Source organism: Equus caballus, chromosome 3 (genome assembly GCF_041296265.1).
Source record: "Equus caballus isolate H_3958 breed thoroughbred chromosome 3, TB-T2T, whole genome shotgun sequence".
Lineage (NCBI taxonomy): Eukaryota > Metazoa > Chordata > Mammalia > Perissodactyla > Equidae > Equus > Equus caballus.
The window spans coordinates 77816193-77837240 of record NC_091686.1 but is presented as its reverse complement, the minus strand read 5'-3'; the positions used below and the strand labels follow the sequence as shown (position 1 = coordinate 77837240).

Below are 21048 nucleotides of genomic sequence, written 5' to 3'. Positions count from 1 at the left end.
TAGGACAGGCTTAGGGGAACAGTGGTGAAGAATTAGAAAGGCATTATTCTTAGGGTGTAACAGCGATGAAATTTCAAGTCACAATGTTAACTTTGTGGAGTGAGTCGAGGCGGTTGATGTTAGAGTGCCTTTATTGAACAAATATTAATTGAGCAGCCTCCTCTGTGTCACAGGCTGTAGAAGGCATTGAGAATCACTGCTGAGCAAACAGCAAGAGTCTGTCTTCATGGGGCTTTTGGGCTAGCAAAAGAGTCTAAAGCTTGGCCTGCAGAGAGTGTTACACAAATTTTTACACTTACCTATATAAAGATCAGGCTATGCTTCCAAGAGATCAAGCTAAGGACAGAATTCTGTTATCACTTGTGGACTTTAAATTATGTGGGCAATCTATAATTTTGATTACACAATAGTTTGATCTTATTCATATTATATATTTCAATATTGATTTAAAATGTCCCTTTCCTTCCCCAACTCCCCCTTACCCCCACTATTTTACTTTCAACGCTAAATACTGAATTTTGTTTTTTGAAAACAGATTTGTTATATCGTGTGCTCCTAAATACTATCATCTCAAATTTTGAAATACCACAGAGCAGGCAAATGATTTCGAAGAAATATTTTTCTCTTTATTTACATTATTCTTCCTCCAAAAATATGTTATTTCCCTTTGACGTGCAAATAACAGTATCACTGATCTTTTCCAAAGCTAGTTTGGATAAAGTCAGTGCTTGATTACTAAGAGGGTTTTAAATGTTGTTCAGAGATTAAGGTGAAAAAGGTGAACTTTATAATTTTACTTCAGGCTGGTTTAAGTTCAGTTCTTGTTATATAAATGCAGGAAATAGTTCACTTTTTTGAGTTAGCTGGCTGTTTATAGCTCTCCTGAAAGAGGTGATGGCATCTTGCGATAACTTGAATTTGATTATAATATTATTATTACTGAATGTCTATTGTATGTCAGTATTATCAAAGTAAATATAAGAATCCACATTTTAAAATCCATAGTTTTAAAGATAAGGAAATTTTGAGTTTCTGGAAGATTAATTTGCCCAAAGCCACACAGCTAGTAGATGACCATCTCATATTTGGACCTAAAATCAATGCTCTTTTCAGTACACCTCACTGTCTTTTATTTTATTATTAATACAGTAAATGAACTGTTTTGTGAGGCTTTCGAGGTCTCTTGTAAGCCTCTGAAAATGAGCATAATTCTTTTGGAATAGAAGAGCTCAGTATAATCAGTATCCATTTTATTTACTTAGGTTCCTAGCAAGTTGGAATATTTCTATGATGTGCATATATTTGTGTGTGTGTGTATTTTTTTAGCAGAGAAACTTGAAAAATCATTATCAGGTGGGCAGATTTTCTCTAAGCAATTTGCTTCTCTGACTTAGATATCACTACTTGTGGAATGCATGACTCCATCCTCTTAAAAAGAAAATAATCAGGAGAGAGCAAAAGGGGAGGTTTTTATTGCTCTATTAATTTGGAGGGTGTTGGATAGGCAGGGTTGGCGTGATAGTTGGAAGAAAATAAATTGTTTGGTACATATATGAGGGAAGAGAAGTCACTAAGTTCTCAACTTGAGAACTAGTCCAAAGCATTTGCCTTAGAGATAAATGTCCTGAATTTTATTCCTGAATCTATACAGAAAATACATTGGCCTAATCACTCAACCACTTAATCCTCTCAACAGAGATGATTTCTACCCCTTTCTTTTATTTTTGAAGCAAGTAATTGTCAATTAGTGTCTATAGAAATATTTATTTCTTCAGAGTCTAGATCTATAATTTCTGTTACATGTGTTTGACTATTAATGTTGTGTAAGTGAAAATTTGAAACTCTGGGATATTAAATCTTCTTACAAAGTTTAATCTGGAGTGAGCGATCAAATTATTTAATCCAACTTTATGAAAATCTCAATGTAATTAAGATATAGTAGTATACATAGATCTGAAAATAGTTTTAAAAATAAAGCAAAGATATTTATTCTATTACTCAGATATTGTGCATTATTGAATATTTAATATATGTCATGTAGTATATTTGCATGGAAAACAAAGTGGAATGTCCAATTTCCTTGCACCCAGGAAGAGTTGTAGAGTTTAAATGTGGTTTTGGCAGATTGATTTAATTTATCAAGTCTATAGTTTACATGCTGATTATTAAGTATTTGAAAGGAACTCCAATATGTTTGTGGTTTTACTTGAAATTAAGAATCATTTATATGCCAATTATGCAGCTTTCTTTTTTATAATTTAAATTATTTGAAAAAATGAAATGTTTACTGGCCTCATCAGTGTTAGAGAAAGGATGGGCACAGTGAAGAGTCAAGATTTGACTTTCTACAACCCATAATAAAATTAGCCTGCCCACCCATAAACTCCTTGAGAAAGGCCATGTGTTTTTTGTTTGTTTTTCATTTTTTTTTAAAGATTGGCACCTGAGCTAACAACTGTTGCCAGTCTTCCTTATTTTTTTTCTTTCTGCTCTTTCTCCCCAAGTCTCCCCAGTAGATGAGTGTATATTTTAGTTGTGGGTCCTTCTAGTTGTGGTACGTGGGACGCCGCCTGAACGTGGCCTGATGAGCGGTGCCATGTCTGCGCTCAGGATCCGAGCCAGCGAAACCCTGGGCCACCGTAGCAGAGTGTGCGAACTTAACCACTCGGCCATGGGGCCGGCCCACCAAGGGCCATGTTTTAAGCAACTTTGTGTTCCCATTCTAGCAGCTAGTTGGATCTCCTGTTTGTGTCGTTCTTAAGTTTATTTGATGAAAAATCAGTGCTCAAGGTTTTTTGTTTTTTTAAGAAATATTTTGAGGTACTTAAGCAAAATAATATCTTCCTTTTCTCCTGATGCCAAACATAAACAACAAAACAACCAACCAACAATAATATCCACCCTGAAATAGGACCTTGTATTTTATCAGTTTCTTGGAAACATGCGTATGTAACAAGGACAAGTACATAAATATTTTTCAAGTATCTGCAATAGATCAAAGTTACTAAAATTGCGTTCTTAAAAAAAAAGCAACAGAGCTTAAATTATGAACCCCTTCACTTTGAGTGTTTCATGTCCAAACACAGAGAATAATTTTGTTTTTCTTGAATTTATTTTAACTTTGAACTTATATATAAGTCATGCATAACTCTTGTATTTCAATATCACTTTATCTTCATAGGTAAACTACAATTTACAAGTTAATAATAAAACATATGTCACTGCAAATATGAGGCAATAACTCCAGTAACTGGATAACAATGATATCCAAACCAGGAGAATAAAATACAGTATTGAGACTAGGAGTAAGAAATTGTTCTAAATCCTGACACCAATTTAACTGCTTACCCTCTTTGAATGTTTTACTGGTTGTTTGAGAAATCAGTAAACTCAAATGCAGTTGAATTTATTTCCCCAGTTTGTTTGTTTTGCATGGTTTTGTCACCACCAAAGTTTATTTAATATTCTCATAAATTAAAACTTGTAGAAATTTTACAGTAATGAGAACACTAAGGTAACTTGGTTATACCTCAGGAATCTTCAGGAATATTTTCACGCTGTTTGAAGTTAATGTTTATGTGGTTGTTTCAATTTTAAATAAGTAATAGTAACTGAGTTGGAGCCGGAAAAGAATTTACATAAGAAGGGCTAACTCTTCTTTTGTTAAAATGAAGAGGCAACGTTAGTTCAATTCAACCAACAATTATTAAAGGCTTCCCATGTGCCGGTGAGGATCATAGTGTCCATACTCAAAAGCTATCACCTCCTCTCTCACACCCCCAAACTCTTGTGTGTGTATGGATCCCCTAGTCTTCTAGTCATCATCATCGCCACCGCCACCTCAGATGTAGAGCCAAATAGATACTTGTTCTCCCTACTTCCGCTCTTCTCCCATTCAGTCACTCTTAAACACAACCACCCAAGTGAACCTAAGTCAGGTCATGTCACTCCTCTGCTCAGAACATTCCAATGACTTCCCACCTAGGTAGGGTAAATGCCAAAGTGCTCATGTAAAGGACTATGGGCTACAGACCCCCACCACCTCTCCAATTTCATTTCACACTGGTTTTCCCTCACACACTTTGCTCCAGCCACACTGTCACCTCCCTGTGTCTAAGGCCTTTGCAGATGCTGTTCCCTCTACCTGGAAAGCTCCCCAGTTATTACATCTTTCACTCCACCACTTCCATTAGGTCTTCCTTGTCACCATGACAGCTGGGCCATGCCTGACATCCTCTTGAAAATTGCAGTTCCCTTCCCCCAACACTTCCTATTATTTACCCCTGCTTTATATTTTCTTATTATTATCCTTAAGCACTTTTAAAATGTCTGATATACTGTGTATTTTACTTTTTTTGTTCTATTTGTTATTTATCTCTCCTACTAAAATGAAAGCTCTGTGAGAGCAGGGTTTTTTTATTTTTTGTTGTTTTTGTTATTTACGTCTCTATCCCCAGCATTTAGAATAGCAATTCGCACATAGTAAGCAATCAATAATTCTTGACTGAATTAAGGAGTAAATATCAATATTATTACTGATACTAAATGTTTATTAATATATTATTCTCTGTCATTTACTATGCTAAATATTTTAAACCCATATTGCCATTTCTTTCTCAAATTAGTGTGTATATTATTATCTCACTTTAGTGAAAATAAGATACAGAGAGGTATTATAATTTGTCCAAATTCACATTTCTTTAAATGATAAAGTGTTTATCTCATTGTGCTAAAGAGACATTTCTGTAATTACAATATTTTATCAGCTCTAAGATTCTCATTTTTTCACCTTTTAGCATTTCATAAGTTAGAATATACCTAACAATTGTAGTCAGGTCCAAGTTTAATTGGCAGAAATTGTTTTTTCCTTCTGAGTGGCGGAAAGAATAATTGATGGTGTTGTAGCTTCCACAAAATATAGTACATTAAAATATTCTTGAGGGTGGTCTTCTTGGCTTCATCCTGGGATCCTTGATGCCAAGTACCATGTGTAATATAAAACAAACACCAATCGATGTATACTGAATGAATACATATAGTTAACGTATTTCTCCTCTATTTCCTACCTTCCTCAGTAGCTTTTTCTATAAAGCTTCCTAGAGGGGACTTCATGAGGACAAGGAACATAACTATACTCAACATTTTACTCCCAGTACAACACCTGTCATATGGTAGTTGGTTAATAAATATAGATGGAGGGGCAGGCCCCGTGGCCGAGTGGTTAGGTTCGTGCGCTCTGCTGCAGGCGGCCCAGTGTTTCATTGGTTCGAGTCCTGGGCGCGGACATGGCACTGCTCATCAAACCATGCTGAGGCAGCATCCCACATGCCACAGCTAGAAGGACCCACAACGAAGACTACACAACTATGTACTGGGGGGCTTTGGGGAGAAAAAGGAAAAAAATAAAATCTTTAAAAAAAATAAAATAAAATAAATAAATAAATATGGATGGAGAGATTTAATCTTGTAATTCTCAGAGGTGAGCTTTCTTATAGGCAAATAATATATGCCATACTTGATACTTAAAAAAGAAATGACATCAAACCTTTATCAGATAATATGGATACACATGAGTTTCAGAGTCAAAATATCTGTATTATAATCCTGGCTTTACCACTTATGAACTGTGTAAAGTTAGGAAATTCACTTAACCTCTCTGTAGCTCAATTATGCATGGAAAGCATTAGCACACTGCCTAGGATCTAATATATGCTTGAGAAAAGCCAACTCTTATTTCACATTATTGTTTCCTGTTGTTTATTGCCTCCTTGTATACGGAACAATGTATTAAGTTTTCTGGATTCTATGGTTTTTTCTTAACTGGTCCTGAATCCTTACCTCAGGAGGATTCAAAATGCCATAAAGAGAAAGAAATTAGCTCAAAAAGAATTACTTCCTCCACTCTCAATAGCAGTGGGCAGCTGCTTTCCTGTGGATCAAGTTCAGGTTCTCAATATTCCCTCCAAGTTAATGTGGTTAAGAGTGGGGTCTCTGCAGCAGTGCCTAGGTTGTTTCTCTTTTCTTCTACTGATGAACGTTTAACCTTTGAAAAATTACTGAATCTCTTGGTGCTTCAGTTTCACCTTCTATAAAATGAGGATAATTAGTAGAACCTTCTCACAGATTTGTTATCAGAATTAAATGGGCTGGTTACTGTGAAGTGCTCAGAATAAGCGTGATCCATAATAAGTGTTCAGTAAGTACCCGATAGGTCTGGGCCATAGCAATACCAATAAAAGTACATGTGAGCAGTGTTTGAGACAAATTAATTTCCAAATTCATTGAGTTTTTGCATATGTGTTTCTGTTAAATTTTGCCTGAATTTTTAACAACATAGACCTAAGGGAAAGGGAGGGATTTTGATATTGTTGGATAGAATCCTGATCCTGTCACTTGTCAGTTATGTAAGCTTGGGAGAATTCCTTAATTTGACTTTTTTTTCCCCCTTTTTCTCCCCAAAGCCCCCCGGTACATAGTTGTGTATTTTTAGTTGTGGGTCCTTCTAGTTGTGGCGTGTGGAGTGACGCCTCAGCATGACTTGATGAGCGGTGCCATGTCCGCGCCTAGGAGTCGAACCAGTGAAACCCTGAGCCACCAAAGTGGAGTGGGCGAACTTAACCACTCAGCCAGGGGCCGGCCCCTTAATTTGAATTCTTTCATCTCCAAAATGAAAGTACACATACCTACCCAAAGATTGTTCGGAGTACCAAATTAGAGCACATGTATAAAACATACAACATAGTTCCTGGCCTGGTAGGGATTAAAAATGTAGCAGATAATTTTAATAAGATGCCCACAAAATCCTGTATTTTAGCCTCTTATGTTACAAGGTAAGGCCATTACAAGTTCATGTTTAATTAGAATAGATAGTTTCCTCTGTTTACAACAAGGATAATATCCTATTAGAGAATCAGAAAATATGAATGGATCAAATTACAAAAATAAATATACCCCTACATGGCTGGTAGTATGTGGAATTTCAATGTCTCAAGAGGCTGTAGAGCCAAGTATCATAAATGGATTCTGAAAAGAATTGGATAATTTCATGACTGGTAATATTAAAGTTTCTTTTTAAAAACTAGGTGTAATCAAATCTGCTACCACCAACTGATGGGGTCAGGCAGAATTTCTTTCTTCTACACTGAGCACTGCACAAGTAGACAAAAGCCATTTACAGTGTTGTTATGGTTTTACTATTCTTATGTCCTCTATCAAGCCCTAGGGAAGGTTTCTTCAATAATTAACCATGGATTTAAATAAATATTTGGAGAGTGGGGAGAAGGAAAGACTTCTGTAGTTAGTCAAAATATTATATGTGAGAATGAAGTTAGCACAATAGAAAGGTTTGTAAAGGGAAAACCATGAGGGGAGATACATATTTCAGAGAGGAAAGGAAAAAAGGAAAGAGAATCAGGAATAAAATCTGTGTACTTTATGAGTAGAAGGTAAACATTTCTTCTATTGTGAAGTGAAGTTTATCCTATCTTTGATTCTCTAGTTTTATATTCTCTCTTAAATATTATGTTTTTTAGAAGATGCCCGTATTAATCTGCTAAGGCCATAACAAAATACCACAGACTAGGTGGCTTCAAGAACAGAAATTCGTTTCCTCACAGTTCTGCCGGCTAAAAGTCCAAGATCAAGGCTCTGGCAGGGTTGGTTTCTCCTGAGGTCTCTGTCCTTGACTTACAGATGGCCGCATTCTCACTGGTTCTCACGTGGCCTTTACTCTGTGAGGTGGTGCTTGGTATCTCTTCCTTTTCTTTGAAGGATACCAGTTCTATTGGATTAGGGCCCCACCCTCTGACATCACTGAACTCTAATTACCTCTTTAAAGGCCCTATCTCCAAATACAATCACGTGTGGGTTAGGACTTCAACCTGAATTTTGGGGGAAGACAGTTAAGTCCATAACAATGTTCCTCCAAAATAATAAATATGATTTGTGATCAAGGATAGTAATATTTTATTAGAATCATTTTATTTACTTCAGTCTCTTCTTAAAACACTGTGGAAGACTCCTAGCTGTAGAATGCCTGAAATAATTCAGAATATCATTTTTGATAGCATATTATGAAAAACATGGAACGTGGACTCAGGGGACACTGATTTACTTACAACATGTATTATTATGATTCACTTACCGTTTGATTCACTTACCATTTCCCTCTAGTTATCTTTCCCATATGTTTGCTCGTTTGTAAAATTAGGAATTCATAGTTACAATTACTGGGCACATCTTTTAGTCAGAATTCAAGGAGATAATAGAGATAAAGAAAAACATTGCAAAATGCAAAGCACTATACAAGTGTTGGTTATTTTTACTGTTTTCCGTGGATATACTGCACAAACTATAACTTGTAGTAACAGTCAAAATAATATTCATTCTTTTCAAAGCAGTCTGAAGGAAAAATGAATTAAATAAATAAACCAAAATATAAGAATGAAACAAGCCATGGGCAGTAAATTTCAGGGGACAGGAAAATTGAAATTTTCTTTTGGAAATAAGGTTAATTATGAGGAGAAAATGTTAATATGGAGTTTTGTTTAGTTACTTTTATGAAAATATTAATCTACGTAAGCACAAGAGCACAATACTGACAGCAAAATTATAAGGTATCATAATAAGGTAAATTACTCAATTTTGATAAAGGGTTACATGTATATAGTCACTCAAACTTATTTTCTGTTACACCATAACCTTTCTCTGATATACAACCACAACCACACTTAATAACATCAGGTTTTATTAACTAGCTGTATCATCAGGTAAGACTCAATAACGAGCTACACTAGAAAAGTGTCATATTGCCTCTCGCTTACTGAAAGATACAGTAAGACCGTTCAGCACCTGACATGGGCTGGAACTTGGCCTATCAAAGTGTATTGCTACGATTCTTCAGTGAATCTAGGTCTTTTTTCGCAGTACCTAGTAATAAGACAGGTTCTGTCTCGGGCACTGGTGACAACATGTATATCACTAGTACTTATTTTGCTAAAAGCTGGCCTTGAGAGGAGCCCTTGGGAGTCTTACATAGCAGTAAAGGGAAGGGCAGGGATGGGAGATTAGGGACAGCTTTTAAATTTGACTTTTATTGTGCTTAAAGTCAAATGGAATAATATGTCACTGCTTGTAGACATCTCTCTGAGGCAAATTTCCAAGAAAATCAGTTCTATCCTGATCCTTAATGTTAGCATGTCTGTATTAAACTAAGTCCTTGCAATGTATTTCATAACAAATCAAACTTTAAAAAAAATCTCTTTTATCAGTGTTATTGCTTCACAAGAGTATATTCAATTTAAATCTGAATGTTCTGAGATGAGGTCATTTAGGGGAAGAGGAGGCTTCATATTCTCCCTGCTTATTTTGTCTTTGAATGGTCTGCTGGTTTTCTTAATGATAGGATAAGATGCATTTATAAAATGACTTTGCAGCCTCCCAACTGTAGGGACTCTTAGCTACCCCGTTTGCTATTTCCCTCTAGTTATCCTTTCCCTTCTTTTGTGCTATTTCACAAATGAACCCTCCCCTGCTTCCTGACCTATCCGTGATGTTCATGTGTCTTGACTGAGAGCTTATTTACTCTTGATCGGACACAGGCTAAAAGCTGAGGAGATAATCTTGAACAAAACACGTGTTAGTATATAACCCCATCATGGTACATTTGAAAAGGCTCCTTGATAGAGATGGCATCCAAGCCAGGCCCCAAAGGATAAATAGGAATTAGCCAGGTGGAAATGGGGGCAGGAACACTGCAGCATGTGTAAAAGCCCTGAGGCAGAAAGAACAGGATGCGGTTGGGAAATTACTGGTAATTTTGTATGGTTTAAGAGTAGAGTTAAAAGATGAAGAGGCATTATAAATAACTGGAGAAATAAACTCATGAAGGGCTTTAGGTATGAAGAAAAGGAGTCCAGCCTTTGTTTGGAGGACAGATAGAACTGTTTAAGGATTTTAATCTGGGAGAGATATATTCCAATTTATACTCTATGAGATGCCTCTGGCAAAAGGTATAGAATTGTTTGAATAGGATGATTTTAGAGAAAAATAAAGAACATTGATTTCCATTACATGGTGCTATTGTTAAATACATTTTGATGTGATACTATAGTCTTTACAAATCTGAAATCTAGATCATTTAAATAGAGCAAATGATACATATATTAAATCAATGCTAAAAGACAAATCTATTCAGAATGGCAAGTCCAGAGTCATAGCGAGCAAAAATCTTGCGATAGTGTGTCATTGCTCCTTGTATATGATTTGTGTGACAGAGACAGTGAATCTTCTCACTGCATATCGGATTATATACATAGATATCAAAATACCAGTATTGCCATTTTGTTCTGGTCTTACTTTCATTAGGGAAACAGTTACAAGGCTGCTGTATTCATCCATTGATGATGGTGGGGTGAACATAGATAGTGGTGATTGGGGAGGAGAAAAATAAAGAAATGAGACAGAATTGACAAGACTTGGCAGTTTGGGGGATCTGGGGCCTATGGAAGAAGAAGGGGAAAAAAAGATACTCTGCCTTCTTGTATGAACGTTGAGTAAATGTAATCATAAACCTTACCATTCACATAGAGAGGGAACACAGAGAAAGGGGAGGAAAGCTGAGAAGAGGGAGAAGAAACAGAAGACCAAAAGCAAGAGGACAAATAGCAAATAGCATCACTTTAGAAAATGCTACAACTTCAATGATTAAATGTCCAGGAAGTTCATAATCCCTTCCCCTGGCCACCTCTATCCTGTTTTTGGAACCTGTATATACACCAAATACACTGTGATGAGTTTGGCATCTCTTCGGGGCAGCAGAGTCAAGTTGATCACGTATTAAAGAAAGCAGACAATGAATGACAAACAGCTGGAGACTCATCACAGGACTCCCTGTAGTTCCCTAAACCTGAGCTACTTTGAATCTGATGACAGCCAATCCCCTACAGTTTATTGCGAGTAAGTGAGGTCAAGAGTAGTTTCTAATCTTACAGTTAGGAAGGCAGAGTATATGTGGAGATCTGGTGTACTCTTGGATTCCTATGATGGGAATATGAATATATTTTCCCAGAAAGTTAATTCTCTCCAGTGATTATTTCCATAGTGTTGTTAGAACATTCCCTTGGAAATATTATAGGTTTAATAACCTGTTAATATCTGGTCAAGGAACCAAACCAGTTTTATTTGGAACTTGGAATGTATTTCCCATTGCCATTTGTTCTGGTTTTAGATTTTTAAAAATCTAGCTAGAAAATAATTTATGGGCACAACTAATTGAAAACTACTTATATTTTACCCCTGTAAATGTCAAGTTTGAAAGTTTTGTTAAGATGAGTTAGTTCTAAGAGCATCAGGGTAGATTTCCAGGCTATTCTAATTTGTGTTAAGGAGACTATACTCAGAATTGCTTTTTACTTTTTAGCTCATGAGCACTTTAATCTCTGATCTCTCTCTCTCTTTATTTTTGTTTTGTTTTACCTTTCCCCAGTTTGCACCATCTTCAGAAACTCATGTGATACTTAATGGGAAAAGAATGCTGTATATGGCTCTTCCTTTTCTATGCCAAGTTTGAAAATTCTAAGGAGAGGGCTCTAAATTTTAATCGTCTAGTTGTCAAAAAGGCCTGAGGCATTAAAAAGCTTCCTGAAGGGCTGATTGTACTGTAATTTTTTTTCTGTGACTTGAATCATGAAGAATCATAAACAAGCCTATGTTTGGCATTGGTCAAATGGCTCTTTTGGTACTCAAGTGGCACTCTGACACTTTCGTATTGGCTTATTTTCCCCATGTTTAAGGTTTTTTGAGTTAAGTACAAGTGGTTTCTAAAGTATTAGGACATCGTGAGGTCCTACTGAGAATCAGCAATGTGGGTGTTTTCTTTTGAATTTTATTCCAGAAATCTCTACCACAGGACCTCTTGGCATGGGAAGCACCACCACCAGTACCACCCTGAGGACCACAACTTGGAGCCAGGGCAGGAGTACCACCCCATCAGTGTCAGGAAGAAGAAACCGGAGTACCAGCACCCCATCTCCAGCTGTCGAGGTGCTTGACGACATTACCACACACCTTCCATCAGCATCGTCCCAAATCCCAGCTCAGGAAGAGAGCTGTGAGGCTGTGGAAGCCCGAGAAATCATGTGGTTTAAGACCCGTCAAGGACAGGTGGCAAAGCAGCCGTGCCCTGCAGGAACTATAGGTAAGTCTGTCCTACAGAGCTAAGCTAGAGGTGTGTTACTTTGGCTTGCTTTTGTAGCATGTGTTTCTTTTCTTTCATCACTACATATTTTTGTTTCTTCACTTTGGTTAAATTCTGAACTCCACTAAATTCCCATTTAAAGCAGCGTAGTTTCAGAGTTTGAAAATGCAGTCTGAATAAGTCACAGGTGAGAATTTGGTGGGAATACATGTGAGATCAGTAGTTTTCAGCCAAAGGTGAGGTCTCTGGGTTGAGTTACAGTTCAGCTCTGGATGGCCTGGCTGCTACAGAGAGGCAGCTCTTCCATGCAGCAGCCCAGAGAACTCACTGGATCAACAGGGGCTGGTTCTCTTGCTTGTCACCAACTGCCAAATATTGATTGCAGAAAATTAGGATGAGGACTTCTATGTTGAAAATGATCATTGAAACTACCTAAAATTTAACAAAAGAGAAAGTTTGTCCTTCTTGCCAGTTTTTTTTTTTACTGATATAATTCATAATATCCCCAAATAGTAACCATATTATTCCCTGCAATTTTTAAGCCAGAAATAGTCTGCTTTTCTTTGTTACATAGATTTATCTTCGTAAATCTAATACTTGATACACTGAATAAAATTTGCATCATTCCATAGAATATGGAAATAAAACAAATTAAACAATAGATGACACAATACTGTCATTAAGGACGTGTCTTCAGGTGAAATTGATTTGGTTACTTTAAACAGGTTTGTCTTAGAAAAGAAATGCATATATCACTATGAATTCCATGGTATTTGAAGTGGCATGAAGACTAGAAAGTATATTGGTTTTTATAAAAGTGCACATTTAATGTTTTTTGTCAGCAAAGTGTTTAAAAATATTCTGAAATCTTCCTTCCCTGTACGAAGGGGGGCAATGTTTAGTTCTAAAGTTTTCTGTGGTAATGGAATCAGAAAACAGTTTGAAACCTTCTCTCTTAGCACTGTCCCCTTAGTTAGTTATGGGCCTCAGTTTCTTCAGCTCTAATAGAGAAATAATAACAGCCCCCCCTACTTCAGATGTTTGTTCTGAAGGTTAGTGAAAAGACTTGATTTGAAAGCACTTTGCGAACTACCAAACACTGCAGAAGTACGTTGTTATTGTTCAGTGAATATGGGGAAAGCAATTTAAAGGAAACCTTCTGAAGCCCTCCCAGGTGACTGTCCATCTCCTGTAGTCTTATGTGTACCCTTTCTCTGCCCCCTCTGCTGCACCCCTGTTCAGGCCCACACGGTCTCTCACTTGAATTATTGGAATAGCTTCCTCACAACCTCCCCTTCACTCCTTCAAATTCATCCTCCATGCTACTGTAACAGCTGTCTTAGACCTAAATCAGCTCATTACTCTCCTCTGCTTAATGTTCTTCACTGATTTTCTAGCATCCACACATGATAGATAAGGGAATTTATGATCTGGTGTTGCCTACCTTTCCAACTCCGTTAACTAAAGCTCCGCTATCCAGTAGACCTCAGTTCAAAACAGTTGAAGTTTCCCAAAGAGAGCATATTGTTCCTCCACCTGGAACGTCTTTTCCCACTTTCCTGAAAAACTTGCAAACAAATTCTTTTAAGACTCAAGTGCTACCTTGCCTCTGAAAACTCAAGTAATAAGCCCCATGGAGGCAGGTATCACATCCATCTGATTCATTAAATTATTCCCTGTACCTAGCATAGTTGCCAGCAAGCACTTTAAAAATATTGAATGTTTTTGGTTTTGGGATTATATTTCACTGAAGCCAGTTGCTTGCCAGGCATCGTACATGGCGTTTTAATCAATATTAACTCAGTTTAATGATCTCATTTTTACCTTTGCTCATATTTAAACATACCATGGATATAAAGTCATTGTAAGAACAATGGTTTGAATATTTGAAGCAGACCTATTTCTCTCATTATTTTAGGAGTATCAACTTATCTATGCCTGGCTCCTGATGGAATCTGGGATCCCCAAGGACCAGATCTTAGCAACTGTTCTTCTCCTTGGGTCAACCACATAACACAGAAGGTAAATCATGTGACTGACAAGAAATGCTTCGTCAAACCTACATCCTCTGTTGTTGATTATAACTGCTGCAAACAAAACAGTCAAAATTTTTTTAAAAATTAGTGTGGAAAAATTCTCCCAGTATAATTTAATTTCAGATTTAATGACAACCTCTGATATACTATGAGCTAATTCTGGAATTTTGTTGTTCTTATAGGGCAAATCCATGAACTTCCTCTAAGCCAGACTATATTGCTTATAATAATTTTATTATTAATAAAATTTTTATGGTATTGTGAACTACAAATATGAAAGTCCAAAAGGTATTATAAATCCAGCAAGCAAAAGCTTCTGGTATACGTACACATGGATTTTCCTATGGAAATAATAATTACAGAAAAAAAGTCTACCTCTGGAATTTTAAGGCATTTAATAAATGTTCTGTAACGTAATCACTTATCAGTGTTAAAAGTATACACATGTGTGACAGAATCTTGCAGACTCAAATTTGCAGGGCTTATTTGGTTGCAATATGTTGAACATTTTTATTATTAATGCACTGTGGGGCTTTGAATTGATTTCATTACAAACAGAGACCAGATGTGCATTTATGCCAAAAGGGCTATGGGATGAATCCTTATTATAGCAATTTGTGTGGATTTATGCACTCCTAAAATGAAGAGTCCTTCTATGGCACATTAGCTATGCTGAGGAATTTCTGAAAGAGATTTTTCCTGAGAAATATTACAAATGATGGCCTTACTAAAAGCCTGTCTGTGCCATTTGCTCTTTTCTCTATTTGTTTTTAACCAGGCTGATCCTCAATAATATACTGTATAATAATCCATAAATATCTACCCAGTAGATCATTTAGCAGATGAGCCGTAACTATCTATTTACCCTAAATCATGGAAGAACAGTGGTTATATTGACTCTAGTTACCCTCTTACATATGCATCCCCATACTTGTTGCTATTCATAATGATGCTTCTCCAATTTCAGCACTGTTCCTGCTGCAGTTTTTATGTCCTTTGATTTTATTACAGTGTAGCTCAGACCCCAGGGCAAATAACTCTTGCTGGATGTGATCAGATTAAGAGATCAGTAGCATATCTCCTTACATTAGCAACTTTTAAGAAATACTCCCTGCATACTTAGCCCAGGGGTTAATATTAATTCAGTAATAATTCACCTAGAAAGCTGCGTATTTTCATAATTCCTAAATATAGTTGGACTATTTCATTGCAGAAATTACTGGGTGACTTTAACTGATAATGATGCTTAATTCTTTTCTTCCCTCTGCAGACCTGCTAATCTTATGACAAAAGAGATAATTCTTTGCAAAGACCAGACAGCTGTTGCCCATTTGATTTATGGATGGGGTGTTTTTGTTTTAGAAGAAATATGTTTCATTCTTCCAGAGCATTTCTGTTTAATCCTGTAGAGTCTGTAAAATTGTATTATAATTATGTTAAGGTTATAGAATTTAGGCAATTGGAATGTGTAATAATACCTTAGCTTGATTACTCATAAATTTATAAAATCTTCAAAAGTAGAACAGGAGGCTTTGGAGCACTCTGAATCGGCTTATGCAGCTAACCCAAGGTCAGTGTTGGAGCTGAGGTTTTGGCCAGGTCTACCTTTATCAAGATATCATGCTTAGCCACAACACTGGTTAAACTATGGATGGATTATGATTGCCTTTATCTCACACACCCACTTACCTAGTCGCTCTTCACTTCTGTTCACCCTTTTACCTGGTGTGTGCCTTTTACCTCCAAATATTTATACTACTCATTGAATATAAATGGTAGTTGAACAGGTTTCTTTACCACAACACTCCAACATTTTAAGTATTTACATTGTAGACCTCCAAGAGAAAATTTGTGTAGAGTGTTTGCAGAGTTATTTGTCCATATTTTCTCCCCCTCCTCCCCAAAATGTCTTCTACAGAATTTATACCTTTGCTCGTTTCTTCCCTCAGTTCCAGATCCCAACAGCAATTAGATGGGACATTCGAAGAGGGTTTGTTTAGAGTGGTATTAGGGGAGCAAAGGTGAACTGCAAGGGATTAAGCAGGAACCCAGAGCTAGTAACAGGGACTGGAGCTATTCCCAACCCCAGACCTGTGGTTGCTGGATCAAAGGAGTGGCTACATTTAGAACCAGGGTGTCCTGGAGAGGAAAGATGACTTATAGATGAGAGACACAGCCTAGCCTGAGAAGACTTATCGGAAAGAGAGCTAGGGTGATAAATATCCTGACCTCACTCTCCATCCTTCCTCGTTCACCTCTCCAGCCTCCCCATTGGCCAAACCCAAATGGAAGCCGGAGAAGAGGGGCTCTCTTAATGACAGCCATGTAAGTCCACCTTCTGGGGCAGAGAGCAGGATGGAGATAGATGGAAAGGGACCTTGAACTAGCAAATGGAAAATACCCAGCATAGTTCTCAGCTTTTTGCTCTCTTCCTCCCACTCCTCCTCTCTTTCCTATCTCCTTCTCTGCCTTTCTTCCTCTCCCCTGCCTTTCTTTCCCTTGTCTAATCCCACTCTCCTCTGCTCCCACCTTCCCATTTTTCTCTAACGGATTATTTTATGCCATGTTGAAAAACTAAAGTGAAATAGGTATCTTTAAAGATTCATTCCTTCCCTCCTCCCCCCATTGTAGTTCTGTGAATTTCAGACTTTTAAAGTAAAGGAACACTTTTTAACCCCAATGAAAGCTTACGTGAAAAAACAACATACATATGCCAAAAGATAGGTGATTCTTTCACTTAAATAGTGTATTCAGTTTCCCCTCCCCGGGAGTTTGTGGGTGAATGTACCCTGGAGTGTGAGGTACCTCCTTTATGGCTTTACAATGCCTCTGGGGAATTCCTGCAGGTTTTAAAGGAAAGAAGATGTCTGGAGCACAGTCTCCCCATCTATACAAAGGGGAGGATCATTCATTTCATTATCAATAGTATTCACTCACTGTATGTCAGGCACCATTATAGACAGCAAGTATACACAAATAAAGGAATTAGGATGTTTACTTTAGTTGGAAAAGGCAAACTTTATATTTTCATTTTCTTTAAGAAGTGAGTTATGTTTATTCCCCTGTAGTCAGGCCAGGAGGGAGAAAACAGACAAACAATTTTGAGGATTTCTGACTCACAAATGAATTCAGGCCTTTTGTATACTGGTGAAATTACAGATTAAATTCTGTGCAATAATAGCACATGGACATTTCGCTAGAGAATATGTGCGCCTTCAAAGTCAGAATATCACAAAAAAGTTTGTCACAAAATAACCAGAATACTCTCGTAATGATGAGATTTAATAGAAGCGTAATTTGTACAGCAAGGGAAAAGCAAAAGGTGCACACAAGGGGACCTTTACCCCAGCAACAATAGAAGGGAAGGAGGGGAGGGAGAGAGAAAGAGAGTGATTGGCAGGTGGATGGATGGATGGATAGATAGATGGATGGATAGAAAGGTAGATGGATAGATATTTTTTGTTGTTTGTGCCATCGAGTCAACTCCCACTCCTAGAGAGCCTGTGGACAGCAGAGCAGAACCCTGCCCACTCTTTTTGCACCATCCTCTCCCATTCAGGCACCATATCAGACAATGTTCCACTGCTCTTCATAAGGTTTTCATGGCCAATTTTTTTAGAAGTGGGTGGCCAGTCTTCTAGTCTGTCTGAGACTGAAAGCTCCACAGAAACCTGTCCATGATGGGTGACCCTGCTGGTATTTGAAAACTGGTGGCAGAGCTTTCAGCAGCACAGCAACACGCAACTTTGCTGGTGACACAGCATGATATCCGACAGACAGGTGGTGTAGTTCCCTAACTGGGAAACGAACTCAGGGCTTGGCGGTGAGAATGCTGAATCTTAACCACTAGACCACCAGGGCTGGCTATAAATAGATATATCTGTCTTCAAATTAATGTTTTAAAAATATTTCCAGGGGCCAGCCCAGTGAAACAGTAGTTAAGTTCGTGTGCTCTGATTCAGCAGCTCGGGGTTTGCAGGTTCAGATCCCTGGCGCAGACCTAGCACCGCTTATCAAGCCACACTCTGAGCACATCACACATAAAATAGAGGAAGACTGGCACAGATGTTAGCTCAGTGACAATTTTCCTCAAGCGAAAAGAGGAAGATTGGCAACAGATGTTAGCTCAGGGCCAATCTTCCTCACAAAAAATAAATAAACAAAAATAAAAATTTCCAAGTTTTGTTGAAAGCCACAAAATTACTAATACAGAGCTCTGCCTCCTCAAACATACTTAGCAAAATATCCTATTTTCTTATCTTTCTTAATATCTGCTTACTAAAATCATAGTCTCTGGCTTCAGCTTGATCTCTTTCTTAGACTCACATTTTCAAAAAAAATTTCTATTTTGCATACCTTTAAAGAGTTTATTGTACTTTGTGATCCCTCCAGTCTTTTTCAATTTAAAATTCTGTGAAAATAGTTTTGAACAGCTTCTATATTTATTTATATGTAAAGTGAGGTCTGCTTCCTACTTCATTACTTGGTCCAACCACTATATGGAAAAGAAATGCCTGAATTGTCACCGGGAAATAATCTTTCTATTTCTAGCAAACCGGTGTCTTTTTCGTTTGTACACAAGCTATTGACAGATTTTGAGATAAGTAAGTCCTTCCTGCATTTTCTAAAGAAAGATGTGACGATCTAGATACATTGTTGCTATTTTACACTATAAAATAAGTCAGTTATTTGCCCTGGAAGACTAGGTTGAGTCCTGTCACCTAGATTTTAATTTCTCCATTCTCTTATCACTGTAGATCTAATATGAAATGAAAGTAAATTGCCTCTTAGTTTTATCAGAGGTTGATGGGGTTTCCAAGACTTCAGGCTTGTTTAACCCACTTTCAGTTGTAACATAGAAGTATTTTATTGTTTGTATACCTACTTGACTGAAATTTGTAGCAAAATTGGGAGATCTTTTAAAGAAATGGTAGCTATATACTTAAACACCATAAATAACTCTTTCATAAATTGCTTTGGCACCCAATTCATGTTTCATGTAATAAATCTCATAAGATGTCAAAGCTTATTTCAAAGAAAATTGTTTTTACTTGTGTCAAAATTTGAAATGTAAATAGTATCCGTCTCTGTCATAATTATTACTCTTAACTAAAGCCTCAGGTTTTCCCCTCCCCTATTCAAGTCCTAGATATAAGCCTACCATTTCAATACAGGCATTAATTTACTAATCCTAACAAAACTCATATGATTTCTCAGTGTACATGTGCTTATTTCAGAGGAATAGTTTGGTAGAATTTAGTAAAAGAAGTGTTAGAGATAGACATTTTAACGAGGTCTGTAAGTTAGGATATGTGGAATAATATTATTTCAACCCTCTCTGTTTGCACAGAAGACTTGAGGCAGATTCAAGAGATGTGTTTATTTTTGTATGGAAATAAGATAATTGTAGTCCATGAGAACTGCAATGAAAGAAAGAAATTTGGCGATTGAAAAGACAGTAGAGTAGCTTCCAGATGCCACTGGAAAGAATATGGTCACTGAAGACCTGGTCTGGAAAGGCAACCTTTGAACTGAGCCATTAACATTGGGGTCACAGTGGCTATGAAAGAATCCTGTTAATGGTACCAGCACTGAGTTGTGTAAACAAGAAACCTGAGGATGGCTATTGGTGCCTCTCTTTCCTTCCCCTCTCACGTCCACCCAATCATACAGTAGGCCTGTCTGTGTACATCTGAATCCCTCACAAATCAGGCCACTTTTCACTTTTCTTCGCTGCTACCACCCCAGTCTACAGCAGCTGTTGCTCTAGCCTCACAGCAGGGCTCCTTTTATTCACTCATGAGCCCTGGAATCCTGAGTTCATTTCAAATACTATCCTGATCAGACCACTCCTTTTTAGACACGTTAGGCCTTCCCTTGCTTTTAGCACAATTCCCAAAATCTTCATCATGACTTCCAAAGGGGGACCACTTCATCTGCTCCTCACTCACCTCTCCAGCTGCCCGAAGTCCAGTGACTATGCCCTTTGTGCGCTGTCCCGGAGACTCCATACCCCTTCCTCTGGAGAGCTATGCTCTCTGCCTGGAGGCGCCACCTTCATCCCAACCTAATTCCTTCCTTTCCATTCCGTCTTAGATTAAACATTCTTCCTCAAAGAAGCATTTCCGAATTACTCCCCAACTTCATACGCCAGGTTCAAATGCCCTTAAACTGGGATTCCATATTGCATGCAACAAAATTGAAATTACGTAATTGTGCAGTTAATTTAACAACGCTTTCCATTGCTAATATGTAAGCCCCTGTCATTGGGAACCACTTTATTCAGTATTGTATCCCCAGACTTTAGCACAGTGCTTAGAAATTCAAATTTTGAAGAACAAATGAACGTATAGACTAATCAAACACTTGTTGAAATGCTAGATAAATAGGTAGATAGATATAGTTATCCTATCTTTTAAAAACTAGATATAACATATTTTTAATACATATATACATAATTTATGCTATGTAGATATCAATATTGAATTCTGAAGGTAAAAAATGTATTTTTTTTCTTTTTGTTGTACTTCAATGCTCCGTCTTCTCAAACCGTGGTTATTCTAGACTCTAGTTTTTATGTAGCATCCTCTTGGCTTTCTCCCCACCAGTATTCCATCTTACCTGGTCACTCTCAACTTATCTTTTAAAGCTTCACTTAGTTGTTACCTCTGTTGGCTTCTCACCCTGTTTGCAGGTGTTTATTACCCCTTTGCTATAGTCCCATAATATTTCATATACATTTCTGCTATTACAATTGCATTCTTGAATTAGTATTATCTGCCTTTACATACCCTTCTCCTCCCCTAATCCTGGCTG

At 37.3% G+C, this 21048-nt stretch overlaps 1 protein-coding gene across 50 annotated transcripts in view; it reads left to right on the top strand.

Annotated features, from left to right (window-relative positions):
* Positions 1-21048, top strand: part of ADGRL3 (adhesion G protein-coupled receptor L3) — an 801265-nt gene that overhangs the window by 603410 nt on the left and 176807 nt on the right. For 37 of the 50 annotated variants that reach the window (XM_070262457.1, XM_070262459.1, XM_070262461.1 and 34 more), the window contains 2 exons: positions 11894-12196; positions 14115-14218. In XM_070262457.1, the coding sequence (XP_070118558.1) occupies positions 11894-12196; positions 14115-14218 (407 nt within the window). The remainder of the gene's footprint in view (positions 1-11893; positions 12197-14114; positions 14219-21048) is intronic. The other 13 variants (XM_070262447.1, XM_070262444.1, XM_070262438.1 and 10 more) reach the window with 1 other exon arrangement.